This window comes from Morone saxatilis, unplaced genomic scaffold, assembly GCF_004916995.1.
Source record: "Morone saxatilis isolate NCDOM2014 unplaced genomic scaffold, NCSU_SB_2.0 Contig21, whole genome shotgun sequence".
Classification (NCBI taxonomy): Eukaryota; Metazoa; Chordata; class Actinopteri; family Moronidae; genus Morone; species Morone saxatilis.
Genome location: NW_023339774.1, coordinates 4,516,840 through 4,536,026, shown reverse-complemented (window position 1 = coordinate 4,536,026; position 19,187 = coordinate 4,516,840). Strand labels below are relative to the sequence as shown.

Sequence of the window (19,187 nt, the reverse complement as noted above, 5' to 3'; positions counted from 1 at the left end):
GCACACAAATCACAGTGAAAGTGATTTACACACACATACACAAAGTGAACGTAAACACTGCTCATCAGTGGCAGGAGCAGCGCTGTCAGGAGCCATTTTTAGAATATGGAAGCAGGATTACCTGAAGAGGAGGGTCAGGGCCTGGAAAAAGGTCTGGAAGTTGTTGTGGTGATTTATTGCCGTCTCCTCAATCAGCTCGATGTTTCCAAACACCTGAGGCAGCAGGAGAGCAGCTGGTGTTTATTGAATGCAAAACCCAACATTTAAAGCTGTAGCCCCAAGCTCCCGAAACAGATCTGATTTTAGGTTCGGGCCGTTGTGTTATGGGTACAAAACTCTACTCTACAGGCGTACTATTGTTCAGCAGGAAGGTATCCAAAGTAAGAAAAAAAACATTCACATCAGGCTGACGATAACATGCGAGTGGATGAGCATACACGTGTGCACAAAAACGAGTATGTTTTTCAATACTCATTACTCAAATATAATTTTGCATTTTATCATATATACTTTTGAATTTTTTCTTTATTCATTAGTAGTACAATGTACTAATACAGTATGTTATGCTTACCAGTTTTTAAAATTTGTTATGCCTATGGTAGCCCCTGTACAAACTGCTTTTGTCAGCACTGTACTTAAATTACAATAAAATATATATCTGTTATCTGTAATTAGTTTTATTATGTACTATGTATTTTGTGTTATTTTTTGTGTATTACTGTCATTCTGTTTATGTATATGCTTCGTCAACATGGCAATGCATCTTCATTGATTTGAAACTGAATGGAGAGAGAGACTGAGAGTGAATAACTTCCACAACTTGTGATGTCCCACTGTGAATGCTGTAAAACTACCCAGGGGTCACTTTTAAAATATTTATATGGCCCTTAGCATGTCCACTCTGCTGGCTTATAGCTACTGGATACTGGGCCCAGGAAACCATGTCAAATATGTATGTAGCATCCTGAACTGTTGTTGTACAGAAAGTAGAGAACTTTTATATCAGCTACCTCTAAAAAATCCACTTATGCAATCCAAGGCTGTGGCCATGCAATACATACATGGTTTGTGAAATGTATTATCATAAAAACTGAACTGAGATTGTGTCTGAGATGTGTCAGTTCAGCTCTATGGGGGGAGATGTTTATGGTATTGCACTGCAGTGCAAAAGATCTCACAATAAATGCAAAATCCCAAAAGATTTGAACATAACTTTATTGCAGGGCTGCTGTGTTGATATTTTACAGATGTAATGTGTATCTGTCTCTAGAGGAGAAAGGGTGTTGGTTTGTGTACACTGCTGTTATTTGATCCCGTCTGTACACTGTCAGCCTGATGAAAGGCAGGTGCAATATGTTGCCCACTGTAAGAGGACATGTGATCACTGTGAGGACAATCTCTGAGTGACAGTGTCCCAACCATTATATCAGAAAGAGGAGTAAACAAACAAACAAAAAGAGTATAGAGACAGTTAGCAAAGCTGGCTAGTTAGCTAAATGTACTTGCTGACTAGCCTGACTCTGTCTAAAGGTAAAACCACCTAGCAGCACCGCTAAAGCTCTGGTTAGCTGGCACTGCTCGTGGGCAAGGAAGTCCCCGTAAAACCACAATCAATATTAAACTTTATTAAAAGGATTAAACAAACACTATATAACATCTCCATTAGTGAGCTTTAGAGGTTCTGGTAGGCAGATTACTTTTGGATAGAGCCAGGCTAGCTGTTTACCACTTCTCCCAGTCTTCATGCTAAGCTAAGCTAATCATCTCCTGGTTGAAACTTCACATTTAACAGACTGATATGAGAGTGGTATCAATTTTCTAACAATTGGCAATAAAGTAAATAAGCAATTCTTCCAAAATGTCAAACTATTCCTGGGGGATGGTATCAAAGTTTATACCATGGCCACCGGAAAGCTGCTTCTCACTGGTTAGCCACAATTAAATCACCTTTTACAAATCAGCGCTAAGCCTACATTCAGTTCATTAACAGATACATTAACTGGTAGTTTAACCACACATAAACACATTACCCAAATTGTTTTGTAGCATTCTACATTAAGATTTTATTGTAATATTATAATTATTGTGCACGTCGGTTCTTATTCTGGCTGATTTGACCAATGCTCAGGTCACTAAACTCAAAGTTCTATTTAAAATAATGTAAGTTGTCTCACAGTAACACATGTAATAAAACTAACGGAAGGATCAGGATGATGTCAACCACACAGGACCGAGAGGAGGTTTAATTAGCCAAAATAGGTCAAGACACTTGTAGAGGGGAACCATGGGTGTGTAAGGATTTGGGTTAATGAGGAATCCTCACTTTCTATCATCTATCACTGAATCATTACACTGTGACTTGCTTTAGTCCAGCTTGTCGTGTCACAACTCACCTGCATTCCAATGATGGCATAGATAAAGAACAGCATGGCAATGAGCAGACAGACATACGGCAGAGCCTGAAAACAAACATAAATACAGGTTAAAGTCACTCAAAGCGCAGACAGATACATGGTACAGCAAATTCCCACACATATACTATAAAATCTCTTCCTCTTTCTCTGCATACACACACTCACAAATCTGATTCTCCACAGAGACCTAGCACCCGTGTAAGATTTTACAGTCTTATTTAAGAACTCGACCAGTCAACCTGACCTGCGGGGTTGATTCTTTTAACCAGCTATTTATATCGCTGCGAAGAAGAGGCGAACATTTGTTGTAATTAAATAGCCACCTTTTAACACTCTGCAGATACTGTCCATTTTCATTGGGCTTAAAAGCTCTCACCACTGACATTAAACCTGCTATAAATTCCCTCGGCTGCAGCCCGGCGCTCCGCATTTAACTCAACTTGTCCTAAGGGATTTAGAAAGCAAACCGGCACTGTGTGAAAATCCGAACTCCTGTCTGCTGAGAGCTATTTAGTTCGATTTTACCAGAAGTCTGCAGCACGCCTCTGCCCACTTCTGAGCCCTGTATTCCATATACTGTCTGTATTTTATATGATATCCTTTTTATCAATCAAATTGAAAAAGATCTCTATTGAATAAATCTGCTGTTCTCAGTCACTTTCATGACTGAATGTCTTTCGTCCCTTCATGTAAATTACCTTTTTGCTTTGAAACATTCTACATAAATTAAGTTTACCTGTGTCCAGAGGCACATACTGTTTAGTCTGTGTGTTTACTCACCTTGAAGGACTGAACAAAAGTCCACAGCAGGATGCGGATGGTGTAGCCCTGCCGCAGCAGCTTAATGAGACGAGCCGCCCTGAACAGCCTCAGGAAACTCAGGTTGATCATCTTGTCCTAGGAGAGATAACAGAGACGCATTATTACATACCCAGAATAAAAGGATTTAAAGCCACATATAGTGTAACTATTGAAAGAAAAACTGACACATTCTTAATTTTACAAATAAAAAGTAAGTTTTTACACTCTGCAACAGCTGCTACAGCAGCCAGTAGCTTGTGGTGGCTGATGTTAGCTATCTTTATGGGGACATTGCTGAGGAAGTGACAGAACTGAGACAGGTCTCTAACTATTTATGACTTCTATCTACTTGTGTTACTGTTAATTACACAGTGGCCACTGTTTAAGTTACAGGCAAGTCAAAACCATTTGATTCTCCTTGGGTCCCTAAATCCAAGCAGCATAGACAAAGTGATGGATCATTAGTATTAAAATCTGTGTTTTTGTTCCCTTTCCTGTAAAATGTGTATTTAAAGTTCTTACACTAGTTCTGCAAGAAAAAAAAACAAAATTTAGACTCTTACTGTACTTTTTGTTTAATAAGGACAAAACATGCCAGGGGGGTGAAATCATGCATTATAAACCAACCGATTTCTAGAATCAAGTCATTTTTAGACTAGTTGCATTGATCTTGTCTTTTTATCATTATCATTATTACTTATAATAAGACTACATGACTTGAACATTTTTTTGCAGTGTACATTTTTAACGTCAGATCTTATGCAACTTACATTTCTGTAGATGATTGTGTTGCTATTAAAGCACACATGTCTAACAGCTTAATAGGTCCTTTTCTTTTTTTTCATGTCACATTGAGGATTCAGTAGGTAGACACTTTAAACTAAGACTGTGGGAGAAAACAACACACACTGACAGGGGAATTGACAAAATCAGCGGCCAACAAGAAAAGCCACTTACCGTCTAGAGGTGTCAGATGTGACAGAAGGGGCAGAGTGAGGGCACAGGCGCCAGGAGAGACACAGCAGAAGATGGAAACAGCGAAAGAGAAGAAAAGGGGAGCGAGAAGAGGAGAGACAGAAAAGAAGACTAATGATCACATGAAAACAAAGTCACACGAAGAGAGAGACCGACACACAGAAAGCACCAGTGCTCCGGCTCAGTCCGCTATCTCCACAATCAAATGCTTTTGTCCATTCTTTATCTGTTGTAATTCAACAAAAACGACATGCTCCAAGCAGCAGTATCGCTCTTCCTGTCGTCCCATGGTGACCTTTATTTTATGTATCGATTTTCATGATTTCATTTTTCCTGCTCGCAGTTTTCTTGGCTGAGCATTTGATTAGAGGACTGAGACTGTGAGACCGTAGGAAAGCATGAATACATTCATGATTTTGAACCTGAAGTGGTTTGTTCAGACTGGTAATGTTTTAAAAAAAAAGTGAAAAAGGCCCATCTCTAATGAACAATTACATGTAAATTTGTGCTTAAACAATTAGTCAAATGCAACATACACATACATATAATCGTGAGGATTTGCTGATTTATTTTGTTGTTAGATTGTTGTAAATTAAATATTGGTGGATTTTAAGCTGTTAAAAGCTTTGGCTTTGTCAACTTGTGATGGGCATTATTCACTATTGTCTGACTTTATAGACTAAACAATTCATCAATCAAAAACATTGGGGAGAGACAAAAAGATAATGCAAATAATCATTACATAATGTCAATTATATTCCCTGCATGAGTAAACTATTGCATAATTACTACTTATCACCTTCTACTTTCCGTTTATCACAGACTACTACATCTACTTCCTGTATCGTGGCATGCTGCCCTTCCACGATGCAGCTGCTGCAGCTGCTGTCGGCATGCACTGAATCCTGAAACTAATGTAGACGCTGGTGTGGCGGCACTAAGAGCAGCAACTCTTACCTTTATCTCTGTGACCAAGATGTCTGTGATGCTTCCAAGCACAGTCACAAAGTCAAACACATTCCAGGCAGCTTTCAGGTAGTTCTAAAAGACAAAGACAACATTAATGTTCAGCTTCTTTAATACAATTCTGGGTGTATTTTTAATTATGAAACATAATGGGATACCTGTTTTAGATTATTTTCTCGATGAATCGATTAAATGTTAGGTCAATAAAATGTAAGTAAACAGTGAACAATGCTCAATATTTCCTCTAATGTGACATTTTCAGATGTCTTGTTCCAAAGATATTCAGTTTACAGTGAAATCATTTTTGGCACAAAAAAAAACCTCAGGAATGAATCAATTATCAATATTAATTAAATTTACTAATCTTTTTTTTCTCTTTATTTGATAGTGACAGCTGAGGAGTGTCAGGAAGGGGGTCAGAGAGAGAGGGAATGACATGCAGCAAAAGGCCACAGGTCAGATTTGAACCCATGGCTGCTACAGCAAGGTACATGGGGAGCTAGTTCTACCAGGTGAGCTATCTGGGCACCCTGACTAACCAATTTATTGACTAATTGTTGCAGCTCTTCAACCCCACCACTTCTGAAGCCTTTCTTCCCTTTCATATTTTAATTAACATTTACAAAAATGTTACAAATAGTTCATAACCCTTTATTTTCAATTAACCTATTTCAGCCTTTTCATACACATTATATAGATTTAGAGATAGAGAGTCAATAAAATGCATTTTCGATTAACTCTCTTAACCCTAACCCTAATAATAATAACATAACATATGCAGGTTTAACATGACGCATTTCTGCAAATTCTAATACAGTAACTATCCAAGTAGCCTACTGTATTTGGTTAGATTTACAGATACAGCATGTGGATATACAAATGTTGCAAGGATGTACAAAAACTACTCCCACTGATAGAAAAATCCCACAAATACACTTATGTACCTAACCACACAAAAGTCTACACAGCCCTGTGGGAGCATAAATCTATATGTGCATATAAAACACACACAAATGCTGACACACTCTCCTGCATAAACTGCTGAGCTACTGCCTGCAGCCTGGATCCCCCTCAGACTGGTCAATCATCCAGCTCCTTAGGCCAGAGGCCGCTGCCAGGCCCTCCAGCTGCAGTCTGAAGAGATGCAGCAGCCGAGTGTTTATACCAGCAGATGTGAGCCCATCCGTCTGGGCTTAACAGCTGAACAGGTGGAGGCAAGTGGTGTGTGAGAAAAGCCATTTAATAAATGGGCCTCGTAAATGGAACGGAGCCAGAGATGAAATGCCTTGCTGCAGGCTAGACGGCCCCATGTTGGGGGAGATTTATTCTTTTTGAGCACTCGTCCATTCATCCCTTCTTTTTGTCCCTAGTTCATCCTCCTCATTCCTGGATTTGAGACTTTACACTTTTTTACTTTTACTGCTTTGTGACACGTCATACATCCTCCGCTAAATCTTTTATGTACTTTTGTACAAACAAAATCGTTCATCAAAATTGTTCAAACATCCTTCTGTGTTTGTGTGTCAGTTTCTTCATTAGAAATACCCCGTTAGTCTCTAAATGCTTACGCTAAAGACAAATCTTGTAGAAAATTGTTGTTTTAACATTCACAAGGACAGAACTTAATTAACTGAGTACCACAAGTACAGAAGTCACCCTTCTGTGATCTTTCTAGCAATTTGCATATCCAAAGAGAGCTTTTCCCTCATGCGTGTAAACAGAAACACAATACAACAAAGAATAATTGTCTGGTGTTTGCAGAGTACAGTGCAGCATATGGTCTTGACAGCTCACCAGTGGACCAAAGGCAATAATCTTGAGGATGCACTCCAGTGTGAAGAGGGCTGTGAAGACGATGTTTAAGTATTTCAGCATGGCCTCGTAAAGGTCTGGAGCTCCATAGAACTGGGGACAGAATACATTTGGTAAGAGATTTGAGAGAAGAAGCACAGTAAATGTGTAAATCCTTTACCCCATTAATCCACTTTCTGTCTTGGGCAGATTAGATAGCTTTATGATACTGAAAACTACAAGTGTAAATGCAACCAAGAAGGCCTGCAATTATATCTGATTGCTCAGACGCGCTCCAGTGATATATTTAAAATATATAGATGCATTTGTCAATCCCAACTGCATACACATATTTTAATCATCTCAAGTATCAGTTGGTGCTGTGTCTCTCCACTGCGATAATGGCAGGTGATTGAACTGAAATGGTCTGTGTCTCTATGTGATTGTGTTAGTTGCTGTCATTGTAAGTTAGCTTTAATTTATTTATTCATAATTAAAAAGTTCATAGTAGTAGTGTGTTAAAGCCCAATCACATTTGCAGTGTGGGAAACAAATGAGAGTACTGGATGTCTGGCTACTGGAAACACTGAACATGGCTGCTAAAGTGTGTAAGTTGTATTTGAACCTGATATGAACCATGTAAAATCAGAATTAAGGCACCTACAAGGAACTTTTATTTTGTGTTGATTTTTGCGCCCCCTGTGAACAAAAGCCGTTTCTACCGCCTTGTTTCATTGATTCCAAGGGGAATCCGACTGTATTCTACCCAGTGGCAGGCATTGCGAACTATATATAAATAGCCACCATCTTCTCACAGATGGTCTTGTTTTTTTTACGTAGCTCACATAGAGGCATCAGTATTAAATTGAGACTGTTTCATAACCAATTAAAAACATTAAAGCATATATCTAGCATAGATAGTATATCTGAACAGCATTTTAAACTGTTTCTTCAAATACGTTTTCAGACTTTATGGTCAGAGTCTGACAGAGAAAAATACATTAGAAATACTGTCTGGTTATGTAAATTCAACCACGGCCAGCAGGCGAACACAGCTCCTCTCTGGCACCAGCCTGCATTACCCAAACAGGCTGTTTCATTCCCTCAGAGATTTTCTCTTCTGAGTAGATGAGTAAAGGAACTGCCAAGACACGAGCACTTCGCTCTGATAGCAGCGAGCACAGTTTGGCAGAAGTGTCACGGGGGTGTGCTGATGGTGGTGTCTGATTTTTAATTGTTAACCATGTCTCAAGGCCAGACCAGTGTTGTTGCTGTAATTGTATCTCTGCCCTAAGAACTACAGATGAAACGGTGTACATTTATGGAATCAGCTTCTACAATCTTTTCAACAGTGTGCTGGATCATGCTGGGAACTGTAAGTTTCACTGAGCCAATACACAACTTTTTTTTTGGGCTGAGAGGCATCTGAGAGGGATTGGCTCTTTGCCTCGTTAGCAGGAGGAATCACTGACCTTCATCATCAGCACGACAGTGTTGAGGGCAATTAAAGTCATGATGGCGTACTCGAATGGAGGCGACACCACAAATTTCCACATCTTGTACTGGAAGGACTGCTTGTTCTCTGGCATGTATCTTGTCAGTGGCTTGGCGTTGATGGCAAAGTCAATACAAGCCCTCTATTTGATGAAAAGACAAAACAAAAACAGATTGTGTTCGAAACCTCTCTGATAAAGGAACTTCACACACCTTTCATCATAGAAGAGAAAAGTGCTGGAAAATCACATTTAAAAACATGAAAGACCGCCGGCACGCCACAAGAGGATCTTCTAAGCCTTTAGTAATATTAAAAGACGAGACTACAAATTGAAGCTCTCTGATCGCTAGCCAATACTGACAGACAAAAAACAGCATGATTTTAACAAAGTCGTGTGAAGTGAATATAAAGAGAGCAGAGTAGATAAATCTCACTGCTTTCTTTTTTATTACTTTGTTCTGTTTGAGGGAATTGTAAGTCACGTTAGAGCTAATTTGCCTGGAATGATGTTTAGAAGTGTATCCGCATGTTCTCTGATTTCTAATGAAGAAAACATTTGTGATGCAAGAGATATTTTGAGAAACTAGAGCTTCTGTAGAAAATCAGCTTGTGTTCTTGTTGCATGTAGGGGGGGGTCATTGTTTTCCAGGAGAAACGCCAAGAAAGTTGCTTCACTTTCCACCTCTCACCTCATTCTTCTCCAGGCTGCACTCTGACATGGCCTTGTCTCCCTGCTCCTGGAAGGTGATGATGATCAAAGCCACGAATATGTTGACAAAGAAGAAGGGGAACACCACAAAGTAGACCACATAAAAGATGGATGTCTCCATGCGGAAGCCTGGGTTGGGGCCCTGGTCCTCATACGTGGCATCCACAGAGTGCTTCAGGACCCTGATAAAGAAGGAAAAGATGAACTGACAAGAAATTCAATCAACCACGTAGACATCAGTGTGAAGTGCTGAGTCATACCTCGTAAAATAGATATAGAGAGATAAGATAGAGATTCAGTGAATTCCTTTTCCTACTTTAACAAATTTCCATAAATCTAACAAATATCTTGATTATTTTTGTGATTAATTGATTCATTGTCTGGTCTATAAAACATTAGACAACACAGAAAAATGCAGATCACAATATCTTAGACCAGAATCTTTAAATAGCTTGTTTTGTCCAACCAGCAATCAAAAAACCCCAAATATTCAATTTACTATAATATAACAGCTATTTGTCAAAAGTAATTATCAAAATAATAATTTTCTTTTGGTAATCTAATGATTCACTGATACAGAGTAAACTAGGCTCTTCCCATTACAGCAGAAATCTATCTCTCTCTGAGATGAATTATACCTGAAGAGATGCACCACATGAGCTCACCTCTACCTTTATGTGGAGTCAAGCAAACTTGATGAAATAACAATGAAATCAATCCGTCTTCAAATATCCAGGGAACCTTTCCAAAAATAGCCAATCAAACCACCTCTAGAGGTTTCTAAAAAATCAGAGGATCTGAGGATTTTTGAGCGAATGAATGAGTCACAGTCAGGAGCCTTGCGCGAGTATATAGGGCTGAGGTTGTGGGCCCAGTCTATTCTTATAGACTCAGATTATTACAGGTGTCTCCAGTAAGTTAATAAGGTCTCACAACTCTCCTGCTGTGAAATCAGAAAAAGTTCTTGATGGCTCTCTGGCAGACTTGTTGAGCACCATATGTACGCTTTCCATAATTGGTGTACAATGTCTTGCTATATACGAAGCACTTTGTAACTTTTGAAAAGTGCTCTACAAATAAGGATGATAACGAGAAACCTTCTTCCCAAGAAGAACGACAGCATCAGTCGTTTCAGCAAGTGCCCCAAAACAACATGTTGTTTCAAGTGAGAAAGCCATCTAGCAGCCGTAGTAATTGTGTAAAAGGAGGAAGTAGTGAGACTTTTTTATGGAGTGGCAGTCTGAAGACGGCGAAGGTCACCAAAACATATGACTTTTAAACAGGAAACTGCTGTTCGATATCACCTTTCTATTTCCACATATTCTTCTTTCTTGTCAAAACCTGGCGCCAACATTACCCACAATGCAACTTGAGTGCCGACTGGGTGTGTTGTGTTAATTGCAGCTAATGTAGCCTTGAGGTTCTTCCAGGTAATGAAACCAAAATTTAGTAGACATATTGCCAATGCACAGTTTTTTTTTTAACCTTCACACGACCAACTCTGCACACAGCTGTCATGAGTTTCCGGATGATGCTTGCAAGCCATCTCTACCATCCATCCCATATGATGTGAATGCGGTATTAAGGTGGACACAGGGTGAGATTGGAGGGAATCTATAATCCTAAATTCTCAGTGGATGTGTGTTAGAAGCGGTTAATTATTTTCTTCTTTCTCTTAGTTGAGTATCTCAGTATTTTAAGTGTAAGTTTTAGATAGTTGACTAAATAACATGTAGTATTCAATTAGAGTTGTAACTTTTGTCACTAAGGGTGGTCAGAAACAACAGAGGATCATAGATATCCCAAATCATAAAGACAGAAATACTGCATATTTAAATGTGCAGCTCTTGTGCGAGTTGTGTCTTGCAGTTATGGTGTCATTGTGCTGTCACTACTTGTTTAGGAGTGTGTGATTTTAGATGATCATGACAAGCTCAGTCAGTTTAACAATTTACTTTTCATCTTCAGGTAAGTGCAATGAATGAAATAAGGCAACAGCCATCAACAGTCCTTGACACAGATGATGATGATGATGATGATGATGATGATGATAAATGTTACTTTAGCTCAGACACAGAATGGTAGACTGAAGCCATGCCATGAGCCTTGATTGCATCTTTAGAGAAGGCGCAGCAATTAAGCCTGGGAGAAATCAGTTGGGGGGTTTAATCTGCGCTGCACTGTCGGCCTCCAGGTGTGCTGAGTGCATTTCGGGTCAAGTCACTCAAGGGAATTCTAACATGAAAAAGAATTAATAATTTAACAATGCTTCAAATACTCAAGCTTTTCTTTTTGAACCAATTCAATCCCTGTATCATTCTGATTCACCTGTTTCATATTCAGCTTTTAAACAACTGTTATACAGATGACTTAAAGTGGCATTTTATGTATGAAAGGTGCAACACAAATGAAGTGATACAGAGCTTTTTCTGACTTACATAGGCCAGCCCTCTCCGGTGGAGACAGTGAAGAGCGTTAGGAAGGCCCAGAGGACGTTATCGTAGTGGAACTCGTACTTCTTCCACTCTCTGGGCTGAGCTGTCACGTCATCCCTGTCGTAGACCAGAAACTGACCCCTGAGAGAGAACAGGAGGAGAGGCAGAATCAGGTTAAAAGAGATGTAATCAAAAGAGTAGAAACAGACAAAACCAGATCTATATAGAAGATAGCAAAGGACAGAGAATTTCAGTATAAAAATCATATGTTACCAAATAGCAGCCACCAGGTATAAAACTAGAGTCTCAATTTAAAAAAAGGCAGTTATCTAATGGATGATTTCAGACATTTTGGAGATACAGTATATTTTCATTAAGTAGACATTCAGGCATGAAGAAGGGCAAGTTTGGACCATGTACCTGCAGTCTTTCTCCAAACCCTTGGACTCGTCAGTGCAGTAGAAGAATTTGCCCTTAAAGAGCTGCACAGCAATAACAGCGAAGATGAACATGAAGAGCATGTAGACGATGAGGATGTTAAGAACGTTCTTCAGGGAGTTTACAACACAGTCGAACACCGCCTGGAAAATATTTACACACACACACACAAACACACAGATAAATAAATGTGAGTATAGTACAGCGTGTAATATTTAGGTAGGTCTATTGGCAGAAATGGAATATAATATTCATAGGTATGATTTCATTAGTGAATAATCACCTAAAAATAAAAATCACTGTGTTTTTGTTTCATACAATGAGCAGTTGTTATCTACAGACGCTGTGGGTCGCCTTCCATCCACCATGTTGAACCACCATGTTTCTAGAGTAGACCAGGCCGGACAAACCAAAAACCTCCTCTAGATGGGGCCGTTCTTGTTTTTTGCATGCAAGTTTCTCTTGCATACTTGGAAGGGGAAGGTGATTACTGCAATCTGCAACTACACTTCAAAGTGTGGGATTTAGGGGGGGATAATTGAATGAGCGTGTCTGAATTCAACCTTCCTTATGACAATGATCTTTCCCGATACTTAACTGAAGTGGTTTTAGTTGCATTAACTTCCCTAAATCCGTAACCACAGAGGCACACACCTTGGCATGAAGTCTGTCTTTGTGTCTCCCTGCCTATCACTCTCAGCTATTTTCTTCTGTCAGCTTGTGCTGTGCTCTATGAAATGAAGTGTTTTTCTATCTATCCTGACATGTATGCAATCTAACCAATGAATATGCTGCTGCATGAATGATCGCCATCAAGGCTTTTGTCTTCAGAGCGAGGACGGAGCATATTTCTCTCCTCTTCTACCAGCCTGTCCGTCAAACCACTCTGTCCAAGTATCTAAGACGAGTTGTGGATGAGCGTCTGTCTGCCAGCTCTGATTTGTCTCAATCATCTTACTTCTATTACTCCAATCACATCTTTCATCTTTTGTCAGATCCATTACTTTTGGATGATCAGCTGCCTTCACGCACCAGAGGGAAGCTGTCATTTCTGCATCAGAGGAAACAGTTGAGTCTTGCCTTGGTAAGGTTCACAATCCATTAATACAGATTCTTCACTCTACACGCTTTCCAGATTCTTCATTGTAAAGCCAATTTCAAAATGCCCCCAGTGGTTGCATCAAAAAGGATTTTTACTGCGAGTGTCTATTTTCTCTATTAGCAACCACAATAATTTAAAACATGGTTGCTTGACACATTATACCATCTTTAGTTCTGCTGATATGACTGGCTCACCATTAATACATTCAGATATGGAAGGTGTATAAGAGTTGTGGTCTGTAAATGCACTGAATGGAAACATGTAGACCACCTACTGTATGGTGAAGTTTATTTGCCTTTTCACATTATTTCAGGTGTCTCTTTAAAAAAAAAAAAAAAAGAATCTAAAATTAGCCTTTAATCGATAGCTGAAGAGTGACAGGAAGGGGGGGGGGCTACCAGGTGAGCTATCAGGACACCTCTTCATGTGTCTCTTTTGTGCACAGTTCAAGTAGGCAACTGTACTATAGAAGCACTCTAGGCTTAAATTTATTTGTAAGTACAGTAATTAATGTGCATTAACTGAGTATAGTTGTGTGATGTGACAGCTAACTGTGATCCAAATAGGCCAAATGATTGCAAAACTGCAGGTGCAGTTATCATTCAAGTCAAAATTGCAGGTTAAAAAAATCCAAAATTACTTAAAATATCAAGAACAGTTACACAAATTGCATCCACCAAACAAAAGTAAACTACACTGTCAAAGAGGAACAATGGTCACAAGCTGAATGTGGTTTACTGCTGAATGGCACAAAGCCACCAGTGTTTCACATAGTGATTAAGAAGATTACAACACTATCTTTTCACTCTGCAAAGTTGCTCCTTCACAGAGCTGTACTCCGCTTGGACTAAGTTAAAATGAATTCCAATAGTGACACAGTTTTAAAAAACTATAGGCTATCTACGGAGACCAGAGGCCACGGTTTGTCGGGACTGTCCCAGTGTTAAGTGGGTGTCCCAAGTCCCAACAAATATCTGTAAAACACTAAAATGTTCTGTTTTGTCACCACAATTAAAAAACTAATTATAATTTTATACTTGTTTTCAGCGCTTACATTGACGTTTATAATGTTCTGCCCCACTCATTATAACCTAACCCAATAAAACAGAAACAATGCACCATGCGTCTAAATTCCACACTGATTTGTCTGTATGTGTCAATCAAGTGTCGTCGTCAAGGCTGTTGCTAGCCCATGAGTCATAGGCAAACGTCATAGGCTCTTTCTGACAGAACCTGTCAGTGTGCTAACGGTTAGCTGTCATGCCGAAGACAAATTCAGTCTTTTCTAAGGAGCTCCAGAGGGCTTACTCTTTTGTAAAGTACCCAGCAATAAAAATGCTGCATTCACCATTTTGAAAGTGTGCTCGGTACGTTTTTTAAGTGCTGAACTTGTCCCCCATCCTGATAAAAATGTTGCGCTGTGGTGCGTGCATAAGTGCATACATGTGTGCAGGCGTGAACAAGCGGTACACTTAAGTGTCCCGGTTTAGGGTTTGAAAATATATAAATGTTAAAGGAAACTACTACAGTATACTCTACATCTCCATTGTCTATGTGTATGCTCCCAATATTCCACTCATATTGTTGCCAAAGTATGAATTAATACACAGCTTATTAGCATTGATAGCTGTTTGTCGTTAGCGATCACATTAGCAAATGGCTAGCTGGTACAAAGATAAACGCAAACTACGGTACAGATATTATTATATTATTATATTTCCAAACCTACATGAGTGTTTGATGCTTAAAACACAATTTCTCAATGGTTTTATCAAGCAGTCGTATCTGTGGCATTAATGTTTGAGGAGTGTGTGTTCTGGGAAAAACAGCCCATCAATAAGCATCCACGCACACAACTACTTCAGTAAAGGAAGCAATTTTCTGTCACTTTCTTGCAATTTGTCCTACCACATCCCAGCATGCTCCAAAGGTCAAACAGCTCAAATCTTTCATCTAGAGCTACAGATAAGAGATTTATATATGATCTAAAACATGACTGTTTTAAATCAGATATATCAATTCCTCCATGATATACTGTAAATGCATTTGACCCATGATAGTGTGTGTAACTAACACGGCTGTGTCCCCAGCTGCTCTGCAGTATTTATTTATTTATTTTTTATCATAATGGACTGGTTGAGTGACAGATTAGATTACAGTACCTTCAGCTTGGGCAGCCGTTTAATGGTCTTGAGTGGCCGCAGGACTCGGAGGACCCTCAGGGACTTGATGGTGTTGATGTCCTTGCCTTTCGTCCCTCTGTGCAGTTTGAGAGTACAGTTAGTTTGGGTGATGTAGTGCAACTAATAATCATAATCAACCCTTTCATCCCATGCTCCACTAACAAGAGCCGGTTGGAGTACATCAGGTATACTGCGTACACAGAGAAATACCTGTTCATATTCCGTTAGTAGAGTACATGCATGTGAGTTCATAATGTTATTCTACAGAAACATGCTACAATAGATGAAAATTAACTTGTACAGTAACCACAGTACATTTAAGTCTTGCACAATCATACACATTTCAGATGTTGCTGCTTACACATTACATTCTCTTTTCTTTTTTTCTCTTTTTAATTTCTTTCTATCATCCATCTTTCTTTTTCTTCACTCCTTTTTGTAATTCTGTCTATTTCCTATAGATATATCCTATCTATTCCATCCATTTGTTTTCTTTCCTTCTGTCTCCTTTTCCCTTCTTTTTGTCTTTCCTTACTTCAGCCTTTTATTTATTTCACTTCTTCCATCTTTTACTTCCACCATTTTTTATTTCATGCCTTATTTCCATTTGTCCCCTTTCTTTCTTTTTTTCTGGCCTTTTTATTACTTACATCTTTCTTTTCCTCCCTTTTCCTTTCTTTCCTTCCATTCTTTTCTTTTTTCCCATTCCTTCCTGAATCCCCCTTTTGTCTTTTGATCGCTTTTCCTTTCCTTCCTTCCATTACTGGTTCGCTCTGTCTTTTTCTTCAACTCATTTCAATATCTAGATACATTAAGATACAATGTATTCACACAATAGTAAAACTAAACCATACTCTACATTTGAGAGGTGAGATGCTTGGTTTTTTACATTTTTCTTGCCTCAACGTATCGCTACAAGGCTCTAAATATGCAGCCACACCAAGCTAACATGCTAACACGTTTCAGTAGAATAACATACAAAGATCTGATTCTGTTTAGAGTAAATGCACAAAGAATCAGCCCCTGGTAGAGGAAGCAGCTTCTTTGCAGGAACCACTGCTGTCAGTCATTGCAGACGCTGCAGGTTTTGTTAACTGGTCACAGAGTGGGAGGTGGGTGTGAGGATTTTTAAAAACTAGCTGTTATGCTAATAACATACAGCTGAGCCATCATTCACTCAGAGGGTGACATTGGCCAAGGGCAGTGGGAGAGGGATTTTTAATTAATCAGTCACACGCACACACAATGTTGCTGTCACTCTGGATAAAAAGTGTTTCTCGTTTGTTTCTTCTTGACTTCAAAAAATCCAGAGAAACAGAAAGCGAGAGTGTGTCTAAATCTATGTGTGTGTGCAGCAATAATTTCAGTGTGAAAGATGTGGAGAGGGTCACAAGCATACTAGAAATAAAGGAGAGTCTAAAAGCTCTGTTAGTGGCCCCTAGAGGCCCCGCTGCTTCTTACACCAGTATGAGGTAGATTTACCGACCAACCAATGTTTTCATTCCCCGGGGACAAGAACAACTCCTGCTGTAAAAAGCTAACAATTGTAAAAGATAAAAATTCAGTCACAGGCCATTAGGTAAAGATTATCAGAATACAAACAGCCTTTTTCCAATGTGTTTGTGTGCACTCGTCACAGCACTTTCAGTGACATTTAGTTTCACATGTCTTTGCAAGGTTGTTTCTTTTTTGGAACCCAAAACCTCTGACGTAAGCTGCAGCCTAAACGTTAGGGGTTGGGGGTTACAGGTTACGTTTAATACACAAACAATGCTCCTCCTTTATTTTTATATCTTCTGAATGGATCCTTAACTGGAGGCGATGCTTACTTTTTTCCTGGGATGTGCAGCTTTAGCCTCAGTCTATGCATTATATCTATATCATCTATGTGGCATAGATGATAAAACCTTTTACAGGATCACTGAGTTAACATTAGCATTAGCTTATTCTAGGCAGCAACAGCTGACAAAATCCAGTCGAGAGTCCACAGTTAAATGAATATAATGTAGTCAACATATGATTCCACAAATACCAATTTTGTCACTAAATAATAGGTTACCAAATGGCTCTTTTGAGAAAGAGTTTTGCAGCTTCTTGCAGAAAATACCCTGGAAATATAACCTCCACTTAGATGTGCAGCTCTGTTTTCTATTTTCTGCTCATTTCCTGGTTGTTTCTTGAACACTCAATAACAAATGAGTCTGAGTAACTGAACACGTTGTCCATTTCCCTGTGATTGGCACCAAATTAGAAAGTCCTTTCTAGGAAATGAAGGTACATATGAGCTCCTTTCGAGGAAACAATTTAGAAACTAAGGGACCTGTAAAATAAAGCATTATGATACTATAAGTTGCTTCTCAAACACCTTTTCCAATCTACTCTTCCCCGCGCCTCCTTTGCTTTAAATGTCCACAAACACACAGAGACACACACTGAGACGGGCCCCGGATCAGTCTGTCAGTGCTGCAGAGATTCTCATTTAAAAAAAACATCTGGTTGGCCAGCGGAGGGTACTTAGGGAAACAAGGGACCCATGAAAACCAACTGTTGAAGTTGTTTACCCATTACTGGGTGAAAAACAATTCTGAAATATATGTTTTTTTATGTGATGTAACAGTCTATACCATGTGGTGAGGACGGAGAGAAGCATGGTTCCATACATTTTAGGCTCAGGGGCCTTTTCCTTTCTCAATGGAAAACTCTACGTCTACCAAAATGGCATGCAGCTCTCATGCTCGGATGACTTGGTTACCCTGGCATGCAATCTGCAAAGTCAATGCCAGTCCTCGCTATTCAAGGACGTCAACACATTGAGACGGCAAGAACAGTCTCCCAATAGCTTTCAGAAGTGCCGTGGGCAAGGAAGATGTAATGTGTGTGTGTGTGTGTTTGTGTGTGGTGTGTGTGTGGGTGGGTACCCATCAACGCAGCGCAGATCAGCGCTCATTGCTTAACATGCTCAGCAGCCAGGCATGTGGGGTCATCCTCAGTTATCATGACATCATCACATGTCCTTTCAGCTGCGCCCTCCTGAGAGCGAGGAGCATTTCCTGTTTAGGGATGCCAGATCTGACGTCCAATCGGAAGCACTTGCATTTGCTAATGCCTCAGCAAAACAGGATGCATCAGGCTCCCTTTATTAAGTGGTTTCATGTTTTACAGAGAATTTAATTAGATAGGGAATTTGGAGTAATGTATGTGCAAATATATTCATGTCCAATGGTAACAAGTTCTTATTTAGATTTTCATGGTACTTTGTACTTTGAGTACTTTTGTACTTGAATATCTGTAATATGATGAATAAGATGATAAAAATATTATTTGCAGCACAAACTTCCACTCATTTTTATTTATTTATTGAAACTGGTGCATAATCAGCATATTTCTCCATTTTCTTCCTTACTTTCTATTAGACAGGGCCTCTTGTCAACTTGACAGATGCAAGAGAAATCAGGTGAGAAGCCATAATCCTTCATCGAAGTCCACTGCATAAAGGACGATAGATGTAGGTGAAGGGCAGGGAGGTGCAGGCTATAATCTATCAGTGATTTGACCAATTAAACCCACTTTGGTCAAGATTAAAGGAGATTTACAGGAAGGTGAAACGACAGATAAGGACTTTTTTGCTGTAATACAACTGAAACCTGTGTTTACAAGTGGAAAGCTATTGGTGATTTTATGCTTTATGCTATTCAGCAGTTATGTGTCGACCTTCTGAAAGCTATGAGGTGGAGTTCACAATATTGTCTTTTTGTCTGGATGTCTCAATATTGGATCAAGAGGTTTTTCTAAAAGGGAGGAGAGGAAGGAGGGATCTTGGGATGGAATGCGACAAAGCTTATTTGGTTGACAAGAGGAGCGTTCTGTGTTTCAAAAAT

The 19,187-nt window shown here is 39.3% G+C and overlaps 1 protein-coding gene across 1 annotated transcript in view; it reads right to left on the bottom strand.

The window, feature by feature from the left end:
- The window catches only part of cacna1bb (calcium channel, voltage-dependent, N type, alpha 1B subunit, b), a 161,422-nt gene that overhangs the window by 22,723 nt on the left and 119,512 nt on the right, over positions 1–19,187 (bottom strand). The window contains exons 29-39 of the mRNA XM_035668513.1: positions 15,289–15,385; positions 12,007–12,167; positions 11,590–11,727; positions 9,132–9,333; positions 8,420–8,584; positions 6,951–7,061; positions 5,148–5,231; positions 4,173–4,175; positions 3,195–3,311; positions 2,394–2,459; positions 122–213 (exon numbers count right to left, since the gene is read on the bottom strand). Of these exons, the coding sequence (XP_035524406.1) occupies positions 122–213; positions 2,394–2,459; positions 3,195–3,311; positions 4,173–4,175; positions 5,148–5,231; positions 6,951–7,061; positions 8,420–8,584; positions 9,132–9,333; positions 11,590–11,727; positions 12,007–12,167; positions 15,289–15,385 (1,236 nt within the window). The remainder of the gene's footprint in view (positions 1–121; positions 214–2,393; positions 2,460–3,194; positions 3,312–4,172; positions 4,176–5,147; positions 5,232–6,950; positions 7,062–8,419; positions 8,585–9,131; positions 9,334–11,589; positions 11,728–12,006; positions 12,168–15,288; positions 15,386–19,187) is intronic.